Source organism: Camarhynchus parvulus, chromosome 1A, assembly GCF_901933205.1.
Source record: "Camarhynchus parvulus chromosome 1A, STF_HiC, whole genome shotgun sequence".
Lineage (NCBI taxonomy): Eukaryota > Metazoa > Chordata > Aves > Passeriformes > Thraupidae > Camarhynchus > Camarhynchus parvulus.
In genome coordinates, this window is record NC_044586.1 from 1237594 (window position 1) to 1260309 (window position 22716).

The window sequence follows — 22716 nt, forward strand, 5'->3', positions numbered from 1 at the left end:
CCCAACCACACTGCATTATCCAAGGCACACTGCTATCCCCACAAAATGCAGCCTCTTTTCTGCACAAAGCTGACAGTTCTCAAAGGTACCCATGGCACAACAATGAAATCAGTCTGACCCCCTCATCTGCTGCCATGCAAAAATTCAGTAACACTTCATTCCCTTGGAGAGAAGAAAATTACTTTTATTCAAGAAGAAAGTCTTCTTTCTTCTTGGGGAAAAAAAAAGAGAAGAAAAGTCTTTTATTCCCTTGCCTGTCTTCCAAACCAGTTCTCAGGTGCAGCTATCACAAGCATTGAATACTTGTACACCCAATGGGTGCTTTTGAAATGCCCATGTAGTTGGCTGTTTTTAATAGTTAGTTTTAATAGTTTTAATAGTTTAATCAGCATGTACCTAGCTCAGAGATGACTGTGGGTAGAAAGAGGGAAAAATAGCTTAATACATCTTGAAAGCACCTTTTGAGCATAATTGATACCTGACACCCACTGATGTGTTTCTCTCGCTGCCATCACTGGACAGAACTTCAAATTCTTCAAAGAAAACAGTTTTGGATTGGATGCTGCAATACTTCTGGAGATGGTTCGGGAATATTTGACTGGCCAGCAAGTGATGATGGGAGCCACTCACACACAAAGCCACAGTCTGAAGAGCTGCACAGCCCTGAGCTGCCTTTTAGCACGTCTGCACTGCTTCTGAACCAACAGCTCCTGGAGCCCAAACATGCTGCTGGTACCCAGGCTGTTGTGTGACCTTGTGCAGGGCTGAACTCTGTCCTTCTGAGCATGGGGACAGCCCAGCAGTTCAGCCTGTTACCAGCAGGCAGCACTCACAGCTGCTGCAGAATCCCCTCTCTCACAGCTAACAGCCACCCAGTAACTTTCAGGATGGGCATTTCCTCTAAGTTAAACCATCCTCATTAAAAAAATTATGATCTGCATTCTAACAATAATTTTGTGGATTACACTCCCAATCATCTGCTCTGTTAAAGTTTTCACACTTTATGTCACCATACCTCCATTTTCATTTATCCAGTAGAGAAACAGATTCATTGTTCCAACTTCAGTTATTTGGTGATCTTCTCCATAGAGCCACAAAACCTGCTGGCAGCCAAACTCCAGGGCTTCTTGCTGGGCATAAATAGCAGAACCATAATTCCTTCAGGGAAAAAAAAAAGCAACAAAAACCAAAGAGTTATGAGTACCTGGTTGGGCATCTTCTCCATTTAAACAAGATTTTGTGCACATCTACCTCACGAGCAAGTGCTTTGCAACAGTCACTGCTCGGCCTGGGGATATTTTCACTGGAAATATTCTACCAGCATTTTATTAGATTGTTTGTACCTACAATTCAAAAACTTTGAAGGACTGAACAGCACCAACAACTCAAACATATCCTTCCAAATTGTATTAACATGCCTCTGCTTCCATATTCTGGACATTCTAATGATTGCAACTGAAAACCCTCAGAAAGCATTAATCTTTCTTTAGCAGTTGGCATCCTGGAGAAATAGCAACATTTCCCTCCAGATTTTGGTTTTTTTTAGTTTTTTGGGTTTTTTTAATTCATCTACCTCATGTCAGATGGGTAATATACATTAGATGAAACTCTTGGAGCACAAAAAACACCAGAGATGAGCTTTTTTTTTTTTCTAATAAAAGATATTAAGAGAACTAGCATCTTCAGGAAATGCAATTGTGTCTACATTAATTCCATATCCTTTAGTAGCAAATTTTTCTAAAATGCTGCCTACAGAGTGAACCTGACTGAATAATGCCTGCTGCTTTGGGGGGGAAAAAAACCCCTTTCTGCTTCTGATCTTAACCTTCCAGACACAAAGTCAGCAGCTCCAAAATGCTGACCGCACTGAAGCCAAGTTCTCACCTCTGGGCACAAATCAAGTCAGTAATGACGCCAGACTACTGTTTTTCACAGCTCATATTTGAAGCATCCACAGGAAACAATATATTTCTAGAAGTAAGCAGAATCTCATAAACAAATTCTCTTTCAAAAACAAAATCTCATTTAAAACCTCAAGAACAAAATCTCATTTAAAAAATCTCTTTTTTTAAAAAAAAAGAACAAAGGTTCAGAACATCAGCTTGAATGAAGGAAAGTTATTTTCCTGCCCTCTGATTATTTTACCAGCTCAGCTGAGCAGCACTTGACAGCTACTGGCTCCTGCCTAGCAGAGAAACTCCTGGCTAGGACAATGCAAGGAAGGAGGTGAGCAGCCAGAGCAGGCTGCTGCATTGGTGATGCAGCACAAAGTGGAACTCCAGTGTCAACTGCTGCAAGGGCAAGGGCCAAAGAATTACATGGACATCTTCCAGGTGCACTTCCTCAGCCTGAGATGCTGCAAAAAAATCAACTGGCTGTAATATTCAAACAAAAATATGCAAGTGAGTTGCATAAATAGTATTAGCAAAGTACAATTCTGAACTTGTTGTTGCAGTGTGTTGTTTATTTAACTACTGCATTTCATGTCTCTGTTTCTGCTGGATCAGATACTTCACTAAAAACCACATGTGCTTTGGGAGCTGTGTAGGAAAGGCAGGATGGTGTTTCCTTACCCTCCCACTTTGCAGTCTCCTGTTCCCCCTTTCCACGCTCTCACGTATTTTGGATCTGCCCACAAGGATATTGGATTAAAGGTTCCACTTGCAAAGTAAGGGCCCACAGGGCTCAGAATGACATACAGCAGGGCTTTAGTTGGCTTCTTCACTCCAAGGGAAGGCTGAAAATAAAGAAATGCAAACAAATCCAAAGTTACTGGTGTCCTTCAAACATCAGGGGCTGCACCATCAGCTTTTCAAACACTGCTCTCAGTGGGACTGCAGCATGAGAGTGTATTGCCAGGACAGTGCAAAGTGCTGCAATGAATAAAAAATATTTCTATAACCTTCCCCTAATCCAAGCAACACAACAACCCTAATTTTATATCTACTGTCACCATTCACTTACAGCCATTCCATTTATCTACATGTTATTCTAGCACTCTCAAATAGTTTCAAGTTTTTGAGAATTCAAAGATTAGCTCAAAGTGCTATACAATTATATGAATATAATACAACATAATACGAAACAACAGAATACAATAGAATATAATACAATATATGAATATAATAATATTAATTAATTATACCAGAAGCCCACAAAGCCTTCTGGGAGAAGGAGTGGCAACAACAGCAGTAACAGCAGTGGAGAAACCACTGTCAGCTGCATTAGTGAGAAGAACTGCCCAGTGCCAGCTGGCATTGCCAGAGCTGAGTGCTGGCTCTCTGAATGCCTGTGTGACAGCTAAAATTATCGGCCTGCTAAAAATAGCTCACACAACAGCACAGGAAATAACCAACAATGTCAGAGTTTTTCCTGCTCCTCCTCTCTGAGAGGCTTCTCACACTCCAGGTCATCACCATCAATGATGGTGCAGGTAAGAAGTCTGGTGCTGGCCAAAGTTCTCCAGGTGCTGAAAAGGGTTCCTTTGGTTTCTGTCTGCCCTGCTGCTTCAGAAAGACTTCCAACAGGGTTAACTGATATCTTGGTGTTTTTGCTGATGTGATTATTCAAAAGATTGTGCTGCCTGGGATTCTAACTGATTCATAAAAGCCATAAAAACCTGGAAACAACATGGGACAATGGAAAGGCCACAAGGGTTAGCTATCCTGAAACCAAGCTTGGAGTAGAAGAATTTCCAAAAGCAAAACCACGGGTAAACACCCCAATTTTAATATCAGTACCTTATAGTCACTGAGTGGAGATTCTTTAATCTGAAAATCTGCAACTAGTTTAAAAGTATTAAATTATTGGAGCCCTAGAACCTATGTGAAATGTAAAATGCTCAAGTATGGTAACTACTTGCAGATAAGGATACTGCAGGAGTTTATTTTACCTAGTTTGGAACCTATATTCTTTAGCTTCCTGGTCCTATGCTCTACCATTGTATATTTCTCTCTTGCTGCTGCTGAAAAAGAGAACCCTGAAGGATTTAATAAAATAAACTCTCTGTTTCTTTATCAATGCTACAGAACTGACTCACACATGAAACTCAGAGAGGACACATTAATAGCTATTTGCTAAAGAGCCCCTTAAGAAGGTCAGTTTTCAAGAATAATTGACAGAGAGACTAGTCCTTGGCTCTGATGAAAGTGTCTCTTCTGAGACATCTTAATTTACAGGGTAAAATCTTCCAAAAACTTCTAAATTCAGATATGACTTGAAAATTACAAAATGTATACACCAAGTTGTGATCCATCAAGTTCTCTCAGAATTATTAGGATTTTAATATTACCATGTCAGGTACAAGTATCCTTTCAGCACAACCCCAATTAACAAGCACTACTCCATTCCCACTGTGAGTAGTGGGAGGAAACTCTGTTTATTTTCCGTGCTCTGAGCCAGTGTGCCCACTGAGTGGCACTGTGGTCAACCTTAAATTCGTGCTGGGGACTCCCAAGTAAAACCATAAAAACAATCTGCCTCCAGACTTCATCCTGTCACCTACTGACTGCTGATTTTTTCACTGTAGGGATGGAGGACTTTGCCTTGTACCTAAATAAACAAAAAAGAGAGAGGGGAAAAAACAATTGCACACCTCAGTTCCAACGAGGGTAGGACGGATGTAGAGGCTGGCAGAGGTTGAGTAGGGCACCCACTCCTGCTCCAGCTCCACAAGCTTACGGATGCACTCCAACAGCTCCTTCTGGTCAAAAGTCTGGCAAGGAACAGAAAGGGAAAAAAGCAAATGGAGAAATAAAGCCGGAACACTTTGTGGTCCTCACAGATCCACGTGCTCCAGGGAACACCTCCTCAGGATATGCAACAGTGACACGCTGCAGAGGTTCACATCTTCCTTGGGTTCATTCCTTCCAGAATTTAATATCCCATGGTTTTAGCTACTGTACCTTTTTGTGCAGTATCCCAAGTGTCCTCCTGAGATGGTAAAAAGGAGCCACTGACCCTTCTTGCCTCCAAAGCATGTGGAGAACTCCCTGTGCAGCCAACTCAGCCGGGCATACAGCACTACCTCTTCTACAGGAAAGCGCTCTGGTTTACAGCTCCAAGGGGCCAGCAAGTCTCCCAGAGTTCCCAAGTTCTTACAGCAATTCAGCTAACAAGCCTGGGAGGAAGTTCACTGCCCAAGATACAATTGCTAAAAGCAGTGTTAAGTTACTGGCATGACCAAAACCAAAGGCACTCTAGAGGCTGAACAACTTAACTAAAGTGCAAAGAAGAAAAGGAAGAACATCAGCACCAGAGCAAATCAGACAGCTGCCTGCATGCAAATACTTGCAGAACAGCACTCATCCCTTGTCACTGTCATATTTTCTGGAAAATCCCTTCGCCCAGGATTTTGTTCCTGGGAAGCTGAGAAGCCTCAGAGAAAAAAGAAAACAGTAATTATCTGATTTGCTTCTCCTGTGTTTTGCTGCTTTGGAATGTGTTTGGAGAATGTTTATCCACAGGTGGTTGTTTAATTGGTTTTATGTGAACTGATTTGACTTATTGGCCAATCAGGGTCAGGCTGTGTCGAGGCTCTGAAGAGAGTCACGAGTTTTCATTATTATCTTTTAGCCTTCTGTAAGTATCCATTCTGTATTCTTTAGTACAGTTTAGTACAGTATTCTTTTACATAATATAGCATCATAAAATAATAAATTAGCCTTCTGAGAACATGGAGTCAAATCCATCATTTCTTCCTGCCATGGGGTACCCCACACATACAATAATACCTCAGAAACACTGTGAGGCAACAGGGAGGCAACAATGAAAGCAAAACACCCACTGTTCTGATTTTAAAATAATCACTTAAAGGGTTTCCTTCAAGGAGTAAGATCTGTTAACAAAGTTTGATTGCACTACCAAAGACTTAAGAGTGTATGATAAAGGTTACCACTGAAAAGCTGTAGAGATGTGCATTGTGACAGTGAAAACCTGCCCTGAGGAGGCTGTTGGAAGGAGCAGGAGCTGCCCTGGGTACGTACTGGCAGGGTTGTCCTCAGGGCTGACCGGGCCATCCTGTCCATGTTGAGGGCGGGCCGGAACAGGCGGATTTTGCCATCCACTCCTCGGTACGCCTTCATCCCTTCGAACAGCTACGAGCCAGGGAGGGGAGAAAGCACACAGTCACTCAGACAGCTCACCCTGGGGATCCATGCCAACTGGGGAAAGAAAAGCTTCACCCTCCTGCTCACAGCACCCAAACACGAAAATGCTAACTAGTGAGTTCTGGTAATACACTCCAGTGAGACAGATTTATCTGCACTACAGGCAGGACATCTTTGTAATAGCAACTTCAATAATATTAGTATTTGGAAAATCAATAATTCCTCATTATAACCTCATTTTTTTTTCATAATTTGGTTACAGCAATTAAAATTTGTAGCATGTGTTTGACTTAACGATTCCCTCACATCCTGACTAATACCTGAGTCAAAGCAGCAGTTTTGCTTACATAAGGGATCTATACAGTTATATTGTATATATGTTAATTATTTTTACAGCTCTGTCCAAAACACATCTTTGTTAGAAAGTATAGAATAAGGTAACTGAGAGAATTCTTGTGAAGTTCTTTCTGTAGTTGTAGCTGGTCACTTATTTGCCCCTTAAGCCCCTATGCTGTGGAATGGGATTTAGCCTGCATGACAGAGATGCAGCCTTACTCTAAAGATAAAATGCATGGAAATATTTTCTCTATACACTTTACAGGAAAGTTAAACATAGTTATCCCATCAAACTGCAGGACCCAGACAACTGGTGTTGACAATCAGAAACCCTTATCCTATCAATGCCCTCCCAGCATCTCCTAAACACATCAAAAAACACACCCACCAAATATCCAGTTATTTTCAGTTCCAGACTGGTAATTTCTGGTTATACTTATAGACAGAAAATACATGTACTATATAAGCTCATGTCAATATATATGTATACACAACTCTTATTTGGATTAAGTATTGAAGGCTAACTTATGCTTATAGACAACAGGTCAGATTCTTAGAATTTTATCTTCCAAAGCATTTCTTTGTACCCTAAATTTCAGTGCAAGTTCTGTGAATTTAACTGCATCACTGCTGTCAGTCTCCTCAGGCTTCTCGTCCTCTGACTGTTCCACAAAAAGTGGTTGGAACTGCATCCCATGTGGTTGGAAGTCTAGATATGCAGCTTTTTTATTTGGAAAAAATAATCCTGTATTTGTGCACAAGTAATTTTAACACAGTATTTCAGGTTTCACTGTTATCAAATTCTATATTTTTTCCGTAAGAATCACTGAAATGCCATCTTTAGAAAACTTGTGTGCAGTTCCACGGCAGAGCTAGGTCCTTCCACATGACAAATTTTAATTGGGTTGTAACTGACTTGCAGAACCCCAGTACTTTTCCTCAGGCTGTGTGCCAATTATGTACCAGAACCAGAATTAGAACCCAGAACTTTTTGCCTTCAAAACCCATCTTAGTCCTATGGCAATGCCAACCTTATTAAAAGCTTGGCACAATTTAAAAAAAATAAGTTGTTCCTAGGGTAGACACTGTAGCCACCAGGAAAAGAAAAAAGTCTTTAACAGAGGATAGCATTACATATATCAGATATCATTACATGTATTACAGATATCTAGCTGATATTTTGATATGGTTTTTACTGGGCCAATCACTAACTGACAGCACATGGTTGGAATGTTACTTTCTTATCCCACAACACATTTCCCGACCCCGCACCCTTCTCCCAAACACATTCACAGAACTTTTAATGAGAGGGAAAAGGGAGGAATGTCACTACTAAGAGTTATCAATGGTTGGACAGAAGAATCACATCATTACTGAAACACAAAGCCTTCTCAAGATGTTAAATCTTTTTCTCCAAAAATAAATACTTTTCATCTTCCAGAGCTCAGTAAAACCTTCCACTCATTAAAAAAGGGAGACAGAGATGTGTTCCAGAAATGTTCAGCTTTAATGAAAGCAACTGCTGTAGTTGCTTGATGGTTGGTTGCTACAGTGGTGTGAGAACAGCACTATCTGACATCTGTACATCACAGGAGCTGGATCTGGAGTTCAGCAGATCCAGATTAGCACACTGCATCATGAAGGGCAAGGAGAAAGGGGAGGGAATGCCAAACTCATCACTTTCATTATACCCACTGTGTATTCATTGAGCCACAGCAATGACACCAGATTCTCCTCTCTCTGTCCTCTTGGCTAGAGGAAACGTGATGCAATAAGGGTAAAAGAATAAAAAAATGGAAAAAAAAATAAGAGCATATTCATATTAGCAATGATTTCAGAGCAGGCCAGAGGCCAAGCATTAAAGCAATGTGCTACTAAGAGTGAAATACAGATTTGGGACTCCAGCGTGGTTTCTGACTTCCTGGGCAGATCAAGAGCTGCAGCCTCAGTCCCAGGGCCTGCTGTAATTTACACAGGACCTCTGGAGGCTTGGTGACTAGATGAGGAAAAAATCAGTCAAAATAAAAATGGTGAAAGGCAGGAGCTCAGGGAAAACAAGCAGGAAAAGCTTCCCTTGTACCAGTGGTTAAAATACAAAAAAAAAAATTAAAAATGAAAGCAGGAAAAATAATAATAAAATCAGCACAAGCAACTCCACACACGGCAGTGGAGACACTTCCACCTACCCAGAAGGGGGAGAAGTGGGCTTCCATTTCAGGTTCTGTGCCCTGCTGGGGCTCCACACAGGTGTGAGCACAGCCCAAGCTGCTCTGCAGGCACCAAAGGCAGCTGTGGGCAGCAGTCAGCTAAGCACAGAAACTTTAACCACGCTGGTTTCCGACCTAACGTCCCACTTCCCCAGGTTCCCTGCTGCCTGTTCTCCTCAAACACCCTTGTGTACACTGAGTGCATCAGATCCAGCTCTGAGCTTCAGGGACAGCTTCAGAGTTTCAAACAAGCACCTGCCTAGCCTGGCCTGCAATGCAAGCTGCAAGTGACTTGTACAGAGTGCATGCTCAGCCCCCCAATTAAAGCTACTCTGAGAAGCTCATGGTCTGACACATCAGAGACAGTAACTGGACCAACCCACTGTCAGTGAACAGGAATGGTTTTCAAATAAATGTATCACCACTCAAAAAAGAGCTCACCTTCCCCAGGCTAGGACTTTAAGTGTGCTGGCATCCCCAGGCCACAGCTGCTTCTGTGTTACACATAACCCTGCTGTAAACACTGCAATTACTCTGGAAGAACACCAGTTAACAGAACAAGATGTAACTCAATACTAATGAACTTAAAGCAGTAATACTCCTTGTATTACAAAGCTGTGGCTTCCAGAGCTAATAAAACAAAAAACATTTGGTTTCCAAATCAATGTACTACTCACTTCTACAGCATAATGCAGGGCTGAGGCAGCTGGATGTATTGAGAGGTTCTCTAGAGGCCTGATACAGGGTTTCTCCCATCCTGAAGCCAAGGACCATTCAATTGTCAGCATATTGTCAGTGAACACAGTTCCAAACACCAGACCAGTGGGATCTGGCTTCTCCTTGAACGTTGTAGCTGGGGTGATAATCAAGTCAGAAGCCTGAAGGAACACAGAGACAAAAATCAAGTGTATCAAAATAATGAAGTCAGATTCATTTAAAATTATTCTGCATCAGTGAACAAGGACAAGAGTTAATATTTGCTCTGTAGGGATATTTAATGTCATGATGGTTAAAGACAACTAACCTCTAAGTAGCTGGCAAAATATTCATAAAGTGCACACAAACATATACACAGTGCTGTTGTACAAGAAGTAGCACATTCTGAAATTCTGTTTAAGAATTAAGTTAAAGAAGTAGTACAAGGTACAAACCCAGAAAATTAGCAAATGTAATCTATTGGACACTTAGGTTAACACCCAATTGCTGTACCTCAGAACATAAGCTGATCATCAGAAATTCATCACCATTACAACTAAGTAGATGCCACACTGATTTTTCTTTAATACACAAAACCAATGTGAGAGATCAGAGCCAGCAGTCAGCAAGTCACAGACCCCCTAGTGAAATCCTGCTCCTCTGTGCTGGGTGCATGTGCAATAGACTGGAACAGAGGTAGTTCAGAATACCAATCAAGTGATTTGCAAAATTATTACTTGATCTAAAAAGGTGCTTCTGCAAGAGATCTCAGTGTCTTGAACTTCTCACCCCCTGCACGCATTTTGGAAAAGAGACAAAATCAGTCCCAAGCTTTTGAAGAAGTGTACCCCCATCTCTGTAAATAACCTAATTTTCAAGAGGTCTTTAATGAACAAAGACCTGTTTCTTATTGATTAGTTGTTTTGGTTCAGGTATAGTTGGTTTTTTTGGGTTTTTTTTTTTGCTTAATGGTTTAGATGTGAAATTAACTTAGAGCAGGAGCACATGAATAGCTAAAAGCTTGTTTCAACTATCTCCAATTACAAGGCTTGTCTAGATATTACAGTGCATTAGTCTGGTTGAATTAATACATAATCTGATGAAACAACAATTACTCTTCTTAACTCTTCCCTTTATTCTTCTGACAACGGGAGAAGCACCACCTAATGATGTCCCACAACTAATTTTACCTGGCAACCTCTTAGCCCTCTTATCAAGCTTTAGGAAAAAAAGGTATCACCGAGGACATGGATCAGAATAAAAACCACAGAGGAGTATTTGCAATTATCCACAGTGCAGGACTCAGCTCAAGAAAGCAATTACAGGGGAGCAGGGATGTGAGTGGGGCTTAAGTGAGTGTGTAGAACACAGCTACATCTCTGGGTTTATCTCTGCATAGAACCACAGAGAACTCCCTCTTGCGTGGTATCGACTGCTTCCCTTGGACTCCAGGCTCCAGGTCACTTTCATTAGGGTAATTACGGTACAATAAACTGGCCTGGGGACCATAATTATCATTTGAAGCCTCTTTTCCTAGAACTCCATCAGTGTGCTGATTTCTGCTTCCATGACTCCCTTTGCTGCCTCCTCAGTGGTGGTAGCACAACTACTTCAAAGGCATCACTTCAAAACAGTTTCTTAAATTTGCTGGGGTTAACAAATCTTTTATTTAAGGATGGGAAAGAGTTTTAACCTGGCTCTTCTCATAAATCCACAAGCAGTGCAGAGGGAGCAGCAAGCTGAACAAGTGAAGAAACAAGCCACTGCATTTCAGTTTGAGTCCCTTGAAGGCAGAAAGCCCAGAGAGGCAGAACTCTGACCCTTATCCAGAAAAAAAAGCAGACAATTCCCAGACCACAGAGCTTCCTGGAACTGCACAATCTGACCAGGAATCCCATTTGCTCTTTCTCACCTCCCTCAGAATTTGGGCAAGCCAGCTTTTCCTCAGACACTGTGCCAACACCTGAGTCAACAGTGTCAGGTACAACAGCTGACCTGTAACAATTCCTTCAAACAACAGCAGGAACATCCTGCCTGAGACCTTAGAGACAGGCTGAACTGCACAGACCAGCAGGGCAACAATCATTCAACAGGCAAAAAGGCAATTTTCTCATTCTTATAATCCTGTGAAGCTCTCTGGAGATCCACTTTTTTGGCCATTACTTTCTTAATATCCTTTCTTAGGACTCTATTCCTTTACCCATTATGTCCTTTTCTCCCTTTTTTTTTACCAAGCAGTGCAAATGAACAGCATGCAACAGCACCCAAATCTTTCAGAATCTATAGGCTTTTATGTCAAGACAGCCTCAAGTGCTGCAAAGCATTTGGTCGTCTTTTTCCATGGAGGAGACCCCACTGGGAGGAGGTTTTGGAGGATCATCCTTGGAATACTCTGTCCCACAGTGTGGTCTGCATGAAGTACTAACTCAGCCTCTTCTGGGTCACTGTGTAGGACACCCTACACAACATAGGCTCACAAACCCTTTGTTCAAGCAGCACCAGGAGGGAAATAAACACTCAGAACCATCCACAAAAGTGGAGCAGAGCAAGGCCAGGTGACAAATGCCAGGGTATTATCAAGTATCAATGCCTATTCTGTTAACATCCCTCTTTAAACGATTATCACAGTGCTACCCTGCTATCACCTGTGACCTTCACAAACAGCAATTTCCTTTCTTCCTTTGCCAACATTCCCCAAGCCCTAAAAGCAGCCTGTTAAAGATGCATTAGGGATTGGTATGAGCACCCATCCAGATCTCCACTGTTTGCATTGCCAGCACAAAGGGGAATTCTCAGCTAAGCTTGTGTTGTGTTTGCTTTGTTTATCCAACATGCTCTCAAGCACCTCCTGATGCTGTTGCCCAATAAAACCATTAACCTGGAAGGAAAAGTGGTAAATGCCAAGCAAAAAGGATAAGGGAGATTAAAGAAAGAAGTGGATGCGACACATGGTCTAACAGAGTGCAGCTATTTGGCACCTGTTTTCTGAAGTGAAATGACACAGTCCCTGCAGAATCTCCATGTCACAGCAGAAAGGGATGCAGAAGATGTCCCTCCAACATCCCAGCCCAGGACACTCTGGTAGGGAATGGGAAATATCAGACTGCCCTGCCTATGGTAGGCACAAGGGAGTGGTAGGGAACAGCTGCATACTGCTGATTTTCAGGGCTTTTATGGCAACACTAAACCTACACAGGGCTGCTGGCCCAAGAGACACCTTCTGAGAACCCCCTCAGCTGAAAAGTGCCCGTTCATTCCAGTGCAGCTTCTTCCAGGGCAAAGCTTCACCCAGCCCAAGTAAAGTAGATGTGTTGTGACCTCTTGAAACTAAAATTCACCATTTGATCAAAACAGATCATCTCACTTATGAGCTGGGCCAATTAAAGGTGACGCACTGGTCCATGTCTAATCAAGGCTGCGACATCCTGGTGCCTGGCTGAGCTGTCACTTCAAGGCTTGTTCCACCCCACCTTTGCAATGGCTTTAAGTGGATTTGGAGCTGACAGCAGTCCCTGGCCAGAGCTGCCACTCTCCCTGTTGCATTCCTACCTTTCTTACCCTAGACAGCCATCTCAGGTAGGTGCAGATGGCAAGGGCATATTATGTCCTACACTTTCTAGCAAGTCTTGGCAATGCCTTCCCAAATGATCCTTGGCTGCAGTTATTTGCACTGCACTGAAAATCCCAGACCATAAGCTGCAACAGCTCTAACTCATTTGACACACCCGAACTTTGCTAAGCACTGGGCTGGGCCAGGCATTTATATCACTTAATTGAGTAAAAACAGACCTGGCAGCCCCAGCTGTAAAATAACTCACAGTCACCTAAAAACAGCAGCAAGTTTCAGCAGAGATCCCCAAAACATTAACATGCACCCAAGTGAGACTGACTGCAATCTCCTCTGATGAAAACAGTAACCTCCCTGACCTCCAGTCTAGGTGATTAATTCAAGATCACAAGCAACTGCAATAATTTTTCATCTTAGGCTGAATTTGTAAGCATATCCTAGGAAAGATCAGGGCCCTCTCATGCAACAACAAACACAGAAGCACAGGCAGAATCAAGGAACTTGTTCTGCCCTTGCAGTTGAGAACAGCAGTGGAACAAATCCTGAGAAGGACACAGATTACAAAAAGCATAAAGAATTACTGTGATGGGGAAAGGTAACAAAGCATACTGAAAAGAGTTGGAGAGAATGAATAAAGTAATATTTATGTAAGCTATCCTATAATCCCTTTACCATCAATACTATTTTAAATTTACAACAGAGCCTGAGGCTTGAGAATAGAAAGTGTGCCAAGATACTATAATGAGATTTGAGGAGGAAAAAAAGTCCTGTTTTTTCTACTACTACTATCACCAAAGAAAAAACAAAACAAAACAAAACAAAAACCAGTCTTCTGCAATCCCAGGGTAAATATCAAAAATAACAGAAATCTTTCAACATAAAGCTTCCTGGAAACTTCATCTGAGATATGTCAGCACATGTAACTGGACTGAGTCCTGGAACCATTGCATCAGGTTGGCTGTACATTGGGTAATAAACCACAGAAGAAATGACAAAGCAAAAGAGAGTCAAGGCCCTGACTCAGCTGTGAGACAGACAGGGAAAAAGCAGCAAACATGGCTGGAAGGACTGTGTCCAGTCCATCCTCTGGAAGGCATCTCTCCCAAACTAATCTTAACTGATACTTCTCAGATATGTCTCACCAAAGAATGAAATTCTGCTTACTCTGCAAGAAAAGAAGGGCAGCATAACCCACTGCTGACTCCTTTAACCTTTCCCCTGGTCTGACAAGAGGCCCCAGCTCTGCTGCAGGAATGTTTGATCTGCAGCAGTAGGTAGGGAAGGAAACCTGTTCTGACAAGAAAACAGAGAAGTGGTTGGAATTGACTTAAACTTCTTGCCTAAAGGAATGAAAAGGGCACCCAGAGCAGCAACACAGCTGAAAATATATTCTAAAGCCCTCAAAACACAACAGAAGGGAAATTAAGATGTTGGAAAGCTACAGTCAGGCTAGATGGTAGAGAAAGCATAAGAGAAATTTCTTTTGTCCTAAAAACATATCATTCACTTCAATGGCACTAGCTAAATTCTAAGAGTTTTTCCATGTTGCTGAAATGCTGCCTGCATAACTTGCCACTGATTTGATCCAGAGACCATTTAAGTTAATCAAGACCCTTTCTTCCAGCTTTGTAGGAATCTGGATTGTAAGGCAGCAAAAACTACTTGAATCTTTACAGCCTCATCCCTTTCTTCTGCTTCAGGAAAATTACATGGATTTATAATTGTTAGGTTTGGGGCTTTTTTCCTCCATTATTCATTAGTTTCTCCTCTACTGACATATTTCAAAAGAGGAGTTTTTAAGGTTAAGAATGATGCTGGAATAGGGTTCCTACAGATCCTAAGGAAACCTTCCACCTGATATTAAAGAAATCTTAAAAACAAATCTATTTTAGTGGGGTCTACCCCCTCTACTCCAGCTATTTGTATTTTCAGATCTACAAAAAACAGTCACTTAGTATCTCCCCTATCAAAGAACTCTCTAAAACATTTCAAATATGATTCTCTGTAATTCATACCACAAAGATGTTGATGAGACTATTAAACATTGGAATAAAACCAGACCCACACTGGCTGATTTTGGTCCCATGAATCATTTTTTTGGTAACAGCTGTTCAAATCAACCAAGTGGGGTAAGCAGGGAGTGTGAGCAGGCTTAAATGCAGCCATTGCACTGGTGTGAAAAACACACACAGTGGGGTGAAAAACACAGTGCTGTAAACTCTCTGCTACCTTTGGGCAAGTCAGCTCTAAAAACCCTCTTTGGCCATACAACTGCAGTTCAGTCTGCAGTGTAGACACACCTGGGATTCAGATTAGAAAGAAGCAATTCCATTCAGGGAGACACAGATTGCAATGCCATAACAGCAGAAAGTCCTCTCATATATTTGTAAGCAAGCACTAAAACAGAAAACAGAAAAAAAAAAAACCAGAAAAAAAAAACAGAACTAGGACCATTCTTCACTAATGGCAGTCATAGCTAGTTACCTAATTCATGTGGTTCAGTATTAACACAAATTGCTTTTCTCAAAGACCTGACAGCTTGGTTAATGCAATTGCTGATGCTGTGCTGCTCCTTGCCTCACAACCACTGCATTTCTGCAGAGCAGCATAAACACAGTGTTCCATTTTTAGAAAGACTTTGCCTGGGAGAAGGTTTGAGTCTAACACAAGCTGAGGGCTCACACTGGCCTGTGACACAAGACTGGAATACAGAGGTCTCTGACATTTCACCAATAACACATCTTTGCACCAAGATTCAAGACACTCCTGGTCTCCTGGTTTGGCAAATATAATTTGTACTTCACATGAAGCAATTGAAACAAAAAATGAGATTCTTTTACATCTAACCTTCTCTGAAAGAAGGAGCCATGCTGAAGGAAGACATGAACTGCAAACCTAAATTTCAGACAGACAAGTTGGAAGTATTTTGCCTAAGTAGCCTGGCCAGTCACAAACATGTTGTGTGGAGCAGCCAAGAATAGAACCATAATCTCGTCTGTCCAAGTCCTGAGCAGTTGCAATTAAATCTTCTTACCCTGATTTTAATAAGCTTGCAGACATGCAGGGAAGTGGATTCATGGAATGCAGGCATCCAAAAGCTTTTGGAATACAAATATAAAACGCTTTCATGGTACAGTCTGTATATTGTACAGAGGTTATGGGAATCATTTCAAACACTCAGTTAACCACACCTGACTCTTGCTCAGATTCCATCTCCCTTTCACACTGGCAGACAGAAGTAAACTTAAATATTGCCACGAAATTATTCAGTGTCTGATCTGCCAATGAAAATGCCACAGTTTCCCATTTCATTCCACTCAGTATTTTCTTAGAAACAGGGACTAAATACAGGATTAACATAAACCTCTTCCAACTCTCTAAGCTGTTAATTCATGGAAAGTTAGGACATCCTTTCAAAAAGGAAGCAGGAAGGCCAAGAGAATCCTATGGAAAAAACCAATCCAACTTAATTCTCTTCCTAAACTGAGACTTCTATTCAAGTGTGCCCAGCAAAGAAAATATTTACTATCAAAACTGGGGACATGACATCACAATGACATTAAAATTTAAGAAAACTTGGAAATAGGTATGGACACTATGGATTTTTTAAGTTTTTGAGTCAGTTTATAAGTTTTCTTTGATCACTGACTGGTGCTATGCCTTGCATTTCAGAAGTAATTCTTTAGCTTGGGAAAAACGACTCCAGAAAATGATACAAGCTAAATGCAGTCTCCAAAATTCCAGTGCAATATCTGTGCCTTTACAGACACATCTTAAGCTCCTAGTGAAAAAAGTGATAAAGCATCACTTTCTTGTGCTATAAATCAGCTCAGCCAAACTGCCCCTGGCTGCTTTTTTAGCAGTTTCCTTCTATCTTGGCTTAAAGCTCCTGTTACTCACCCGAAGACAATTAGCTTTATTTGCAAATCCTCCAGCCCCAGATAGCAGGACAATCAGTTCCTCTCTTACAGCTTAGGAAATCTATTTGCTGAAAGCCTGCAACTGTTTGAAGAACATTACCCACTTGAAGAGAGACACAGTACCACTTGTCATCGAGCTGAAACTGAAAGGAGCTGCCAGGGATCCCAAATTCTTTCCTAATAACTGGAATGAAAGCAGCAGATATGTGTCAGTCTGGTGCACCTATTAATAGTAATACTCAAAGAGTTTGTGCCCACGTGGATGCAGAATATCACAGAAACCACTCAGCACTCTCCAATTTTCCTATTGGCAGATGAAGATGAGAGAATGAGATTTGATTGTAAATCACCTGAAACAATTCTGCAGCATACACATACCTGCTAGGATGCATAACCAGGTGGTATGAAAGTACAGTGATTTAACAGCTTTATTACTCACCAATCTTTTTTAATTCAACACAACACAAAAAACAAATAGTTTTGTTACCACTGACTATAACACAGAGCAAACAAATTCAGCTGAAATCAAAATAAAATCAGAATGACCTTCTCTAAGGCAGTGCCCAGCCCACACAAGCTAAATGTTGTTGTAACAGTAACAGAGCTGGCCTCTAGCTTGGCATCCCTGATCTACCAGTGGCTACAGCTCTGTTCTTCCACAGAGGTGATGCAGAGATGAGCTACTAAATGGTAACTGAGGGGCTTCAGCAGAAGAGGATCAGACACAGGAGAACAGGAATTCTGTAGGAGAGCAGCCCAGCCCTGCACTCAGTAGAGGGCCTCTCTGGGGCTGATGAGAGCCCCAGCTCCAAAGCATTTTTAGATGCTTACTGTATCCTGTTACACACATATATCCACTGGGATGTTTCTCTTTTACTGCTTCAAGACAGTTTATGTAACAGCAGATTTTCTATACACACATTCCAGGGAGCTACTGCTCATCACAGCATCGAGATGTCATTACTGTAACAAATCTTTCCCCATACAATTTAATATGAAGGAAATACTCTATCTCATCCAGCAAAATTTAAAATGGAGTCTTATATAGAATTTTAAATGGCAATGCAGGGCATTCTTCTAATATCCCCCCTAACACTCACAATTCCTGAAGAATCAACAGCTGCAATATGACAAAAAGCCTCACTGAGTGCTCAAAGGCTTTGGCAGGTAAATAATTTACTGATGTCAGTAGCAAAATGACAAATTGAGGACAAGCTGGGGAGGAAAAAATATATATTTGAAAATATATAAATCACGTAAAGTGCTTTATATTTATTAGCCTTGTGGGTAATATGGTAGCTATGACTATGTGTATTTCCTCATTCCAAAAATCCTCGAGTGCTCCTTGATCCATATGCTCTGAGCATGTCAGTAACTTTACCTACTGCTCCTATGAAATTAAAATAGAGGAAAACTGCTCAGTACTTCCTGAACTCTTCCAGAAGTGGAACTTTAACCCTGTCACACTAATGTGCTAACATGATGAAGTGAATTAGCTTAAGACCTTAAGATAACGTTTCAAAAATTAGACTATTCAGTATTTTATATACTTTGATCTTTGCAATTGGATGGGAAACAAGAAAATTTGGTTTAAAAAAATTTCATCTTTCATTTAAAAAAATCCCAGGATCAGAGAACTGTTTGTTGTTTATCACTGTCAGCAAACTTCTCATATACCATATAGTTTCCTAAATTAAAGCTAAAACCATCTATTTTCTCAAAATGAATTGTTCTCTCTCCCAATTCCCAGAATAAGGAATCCTATATCCCATTGTATTTACCACAAATCATAGGCTCACTTAGTATAAAAATGATTATGGCTCACAGTAATATAAAACTTTCACTGGCAGTCTCTCAATTTGAACCACAAATGGAAATTTCAACCTGCACTGGAAAAAGAATTTCAGTTTCTTCCCGTGTAACATACACTGCAGCTTTAGATTCTGTGGGAAAATTGTCAGAGATTTTTTGGTTGGGGTTTGGGGGTGTTTATATATGTAGAGTGGAAATAATCTTTATATTCAGATTTGTACAATACTTAGCACAGCATCACCTAATTCACAGCTTAAAAACATTACAGCAATGCCAGAAACAAATAACAAGCCATACATCCCTATGGAAAATTCAGTATAGCCAGCACCTCACCTGGCTGGAGGTGAGATAGCCTGGGCTGGAAGCCATGCAGGTGCATCAGCAGAGCACTGTACTTTGCCTAGCAAGCCCAGGATACACAGAGGGGTCAGGAGATGCAGCACATCCCACTGGCTCAGAGCCTGGCAGGCTGGGTCTGCCTGCAGAACACTGTGGGAGCACTCACAGATACTCAAGAGTAGCAACTGTAGTCACATTTCTCTTCACAGACAAAAGCAAGGCACAACTTCCCAAGGATATTCTGGGATTCATGTTCTCTGAACCTCAGAGAAAGGAAAAACAATTCTTATTTCATTTGCTGTGCCAGTGTTTGTTCACAAGTGGAATGCATTGTGGAAGTCTGTTTACCAGAAGGGAATTGGTAATTGGATTCTGTGTGAGTGTTTTGATTCACTGACCAATTGAATCCAGGTGTGTGTGTCAGGACTGTGGGCTGACAGTCAGGAGATGAGTCCAGTGGAGCAATTGGCAGGTTCAGTTTAGATGTAATGTAATATAGTATAGAATAATACAGTATAATGAAGTAATTAATTAGCCTTCTGATAAGATGGAGTCCTCCTCATCATTCCTCCAGGACATCAGGTGAAAATATCACTGATGGATCACAGGCACAGGAGTTAAACAGTTCAACATTTCTCCTTCTGCCACCACAAGCCTTCACATAAGCAACTCAAGCCAGGTCCACTTGAAGCTACAGCTACTCCATTCTGCTCCAGTGTGGCAAACCAGACAGGATTCCCTAGAAATTCCCTAGAAAGTCTGCACCACTTTGGCACACTAAACAGGCTGTTAAGAAGTAAAACAAAAGAACTGAACTTTGCACCGTTACAATGCCAATTTTTCCAGAGCTTCACATCACTGAAACTCAGAGAAACATTACAGGAGTAGGTAATACCTTTTTGAAGTGCTCCATGTATCAGTCTCAAAGGGAAAACAAAGACAGATTCCAAGACAAAAGGCCACATTAAATCATCTTTTGGAATACGAGAGAAATAAAAGGCATACAGATGCCTTTAGTTTCTTAACATCAAGTGCTAGGAATTCCAAGTTAGAACTCACACATTAAAAGAAAGCAGAGTTACATATGGAAACAGACTGCTACATTCTCCAAACAACATTCATTCTGTCTTCTGACAGCACAATGAGCAGAATGAATGCATTAAAGGCACTACCAGATTTTTAGTCATAAAAATTAAGTGCCTTAGACATAATTGTGTGCTGTTTGTGGTATTATTGGGTGCAAGTATAAGAACAAAACCAGATATGTGCATTTCTTGATCCAAGTTCCCAAAAAACCACTCAGCGCCACAAAGGATGACTGTACTCTCCATGACTGGTGTGCTATCCCCCTCACAGAGATCCAGTGCTGGCTAGAGACAAACACTACAACTTAGGTGTGGTCACAAATCACCATCTGCTATTTAAATAAACAAAACAATTTAAATAATTATTTATATAACATATTTATAAGTGCATACAACAGTCCAGGGAGGGAAGAACATTTCAGTCACATGGAAGGAGCTTGGTAGACAAATCCTGGAGATCTGGCACTTTCTACAACACAGGAAACTGCCGCATAATCACCATTTCCTTCAATGTTTCTGAGCTGTTCCAAGATCACTGCTCACAAGGCAGCTCTAAATGCCATACATTAAATGTAAACATAGACCTGCCAGGATGAGACTTTTAACTCCAGAACTGAGTTAAATTAAGGTAGCTCAGTGGCAGTCAGGATGGAGGAAATGCCAATTCTGACCTGCTGCTTTTCAAGAAGCATGAGAACAGAGAACAGGCAGCAGTTAGAGGGGCTCACTGCCTGCCAGAAATTGTGGCAGCATTCATGCCTTCCCCCAGTGCACTGGGACTTTCTGACTCCACCTTTCAAAGCCAGACAAACTGCAGCAAAATTCAAAGCAGCTCACTCCACCTAAAAAGCTCAGCACTGCATTCTGAACAGAAATGTCTTCAGAGGGCTAATCTGGCATTCAAATGCTGGAAACAATATGTTTTATGTAAGCTTTAACCAAAACCATACCCTGCTTTCTGCACTCCCACAATCTTGGGTCACTGGCACAAAATTGCAGCTTTGCTCAGCACAGTCAGCCCCATGGGTCAGCTTGACTCCTTTGAAATATTATTAGCTATAGTTTCTGAAATTGTAACCCCATAAGTGTCTGCCACAAAAATGTTTGAGAAGCTCCCTAGAATGAATCCAGGCTATTTTATTTTCATTTTCTGTTGCTGTTTTTTTTTTCTTCATTTATGAAGTTCTTCCTTCTTATTTCACAGTAAAATTAAAGAGGTTGAAAAATAATTATTATAATGCATGATACTAAAACCAGGACTTATATTCTCACCTTAACTTTCATACCCACACTTCCCACAGTAAAATATTTTCTAGAAACCTCTAGATTTCTAGAAAGTCTCAGCTCACCTTCAGAAACAGCCATAAGGCAGGAATGAAGTCTCACAAATTAGACTTCAGCCTGAGCCAGCTGCTTTCTCTTAGCATTATTCCCTTTATGACCATCTGTCCCACCTGTTAATGTGTTTCTCCCCTCACCCAGCATCTCCACTACAGTGATTTGCCATTCTGGCTGACACACAAATATCAGTTCAAAGGAAACTGGACCAAATCCAGCTTTGTGCCACTTGATATTTGGAGCCTTGGTAAGGCACCTGCTTGACTGCTGGTATAATTAAATCTGCCTTAAGCCTGGTTTAGTTTATGCCAAGTTCACCTGTGAGCCAAACACAAGAGTTTGTTGTCCTTCCTCATGCTGCCTCAATGAGCGAAAGTTTGGGTCAGTTTGGTTACATAAGAGTCTCCTCTTGTACAGCAATTCTTGTTTGCAAACAGTCCAGCACACTCTGCTGAATGAATCTACTAAGATCTATCTGTTTATTGAAGGTGAATCCACAAAACAGCCCCTGCACTCCAGACTTGTGATTTCTTGTGGTTTCAAAACTGGCTGCATGCCTGGCTTTGTCAGCATTTTTCAAATCAGACCTTCAGGCTGAAAAGTCATCTTGAATTTTCCTCCTTGGGCAGAATTGCCAGAGAGACACAACACGAAGAAATGAGGAAGAGAAGAACTGGGAAGGGCTGAGAATGAGGAAATAAAAATTAAATGACACATTGCTACACAGTGAAATTCTGCAGTCATGGACTCTCAAGAATTCCTTGCTGTTTTCAACGAGACCAACATCAGAATAAACCTTATCAAAGACATTTTTATAAATAAATAAATACATATATTAAAATACATATATACATATATTATATATACATATATTATATTGTATGTACATATATTATATTGTATACATTATATAATATATTTTTATTTTATAATATTATATTTTTATTTTAGAATATTCTAGTCTATTCTATTAATATATGATAATATAAATATTATCAAGTATTTATTGCAGCATTAATTTTTCATATCTGTTTAGAGCCTGACAACTGAAGGGGAAATAAATACTTAAGCATAGTTCAGAAGACTGCACAGCTGTGGCAGTGCCCAAAAAAGTCAGGAAGAACACAACACTTACAAAGCACATCATCATAATTTCATCTCATGTACTGCTGACAATAGTCAGAAATAACAGGAACGGAACTGCTGAAAAAACATGAGTTTTTCTGAGTACTGCTTTTACATTTCTGCAAAATATAGATAAGGCTTTTTTAAAGCCTGTAAATCAGGGAATAAGAGAGAAAAGGAATT

At 40.9% G+C, this 22716-nt stretch overlaps 1 protein-coding gene across 1 annotated transcript in view; it reads right to left on the reverse strand.

Annotated features, from left to right (window-relative positions):
* The window catches only part of BCAT1 (branched chain amino acid transaminase 1), a 56573-nt gene that overhangs the window by 17751 nt on the left and 16106 nt on the right, over nt 1–22716 (reverse strand). Inside the window, exons 3-7 of the mRNA XM_030960200.1 lie at nt 9328–9528; nt 5985–6095; nt 4595–4714; nt 2574–2737; nt 1016–1158 (exon numbers count right to left, since the gene is read on the reverse strand). Of these exons, the coding sequence (XP_030816060.1) occupies nt 1016–1158; nt 2574–2737; nt 4595–4714; nt 5985–6095; nt 9328–9528 (739 nt within the window). The remainder of the gene's footprint in view (nt 1–1015; nt 1159–2573; nt 2738–4594; nt 4715–5984; nt 6096–9327; nt 9529–22716) is intronic.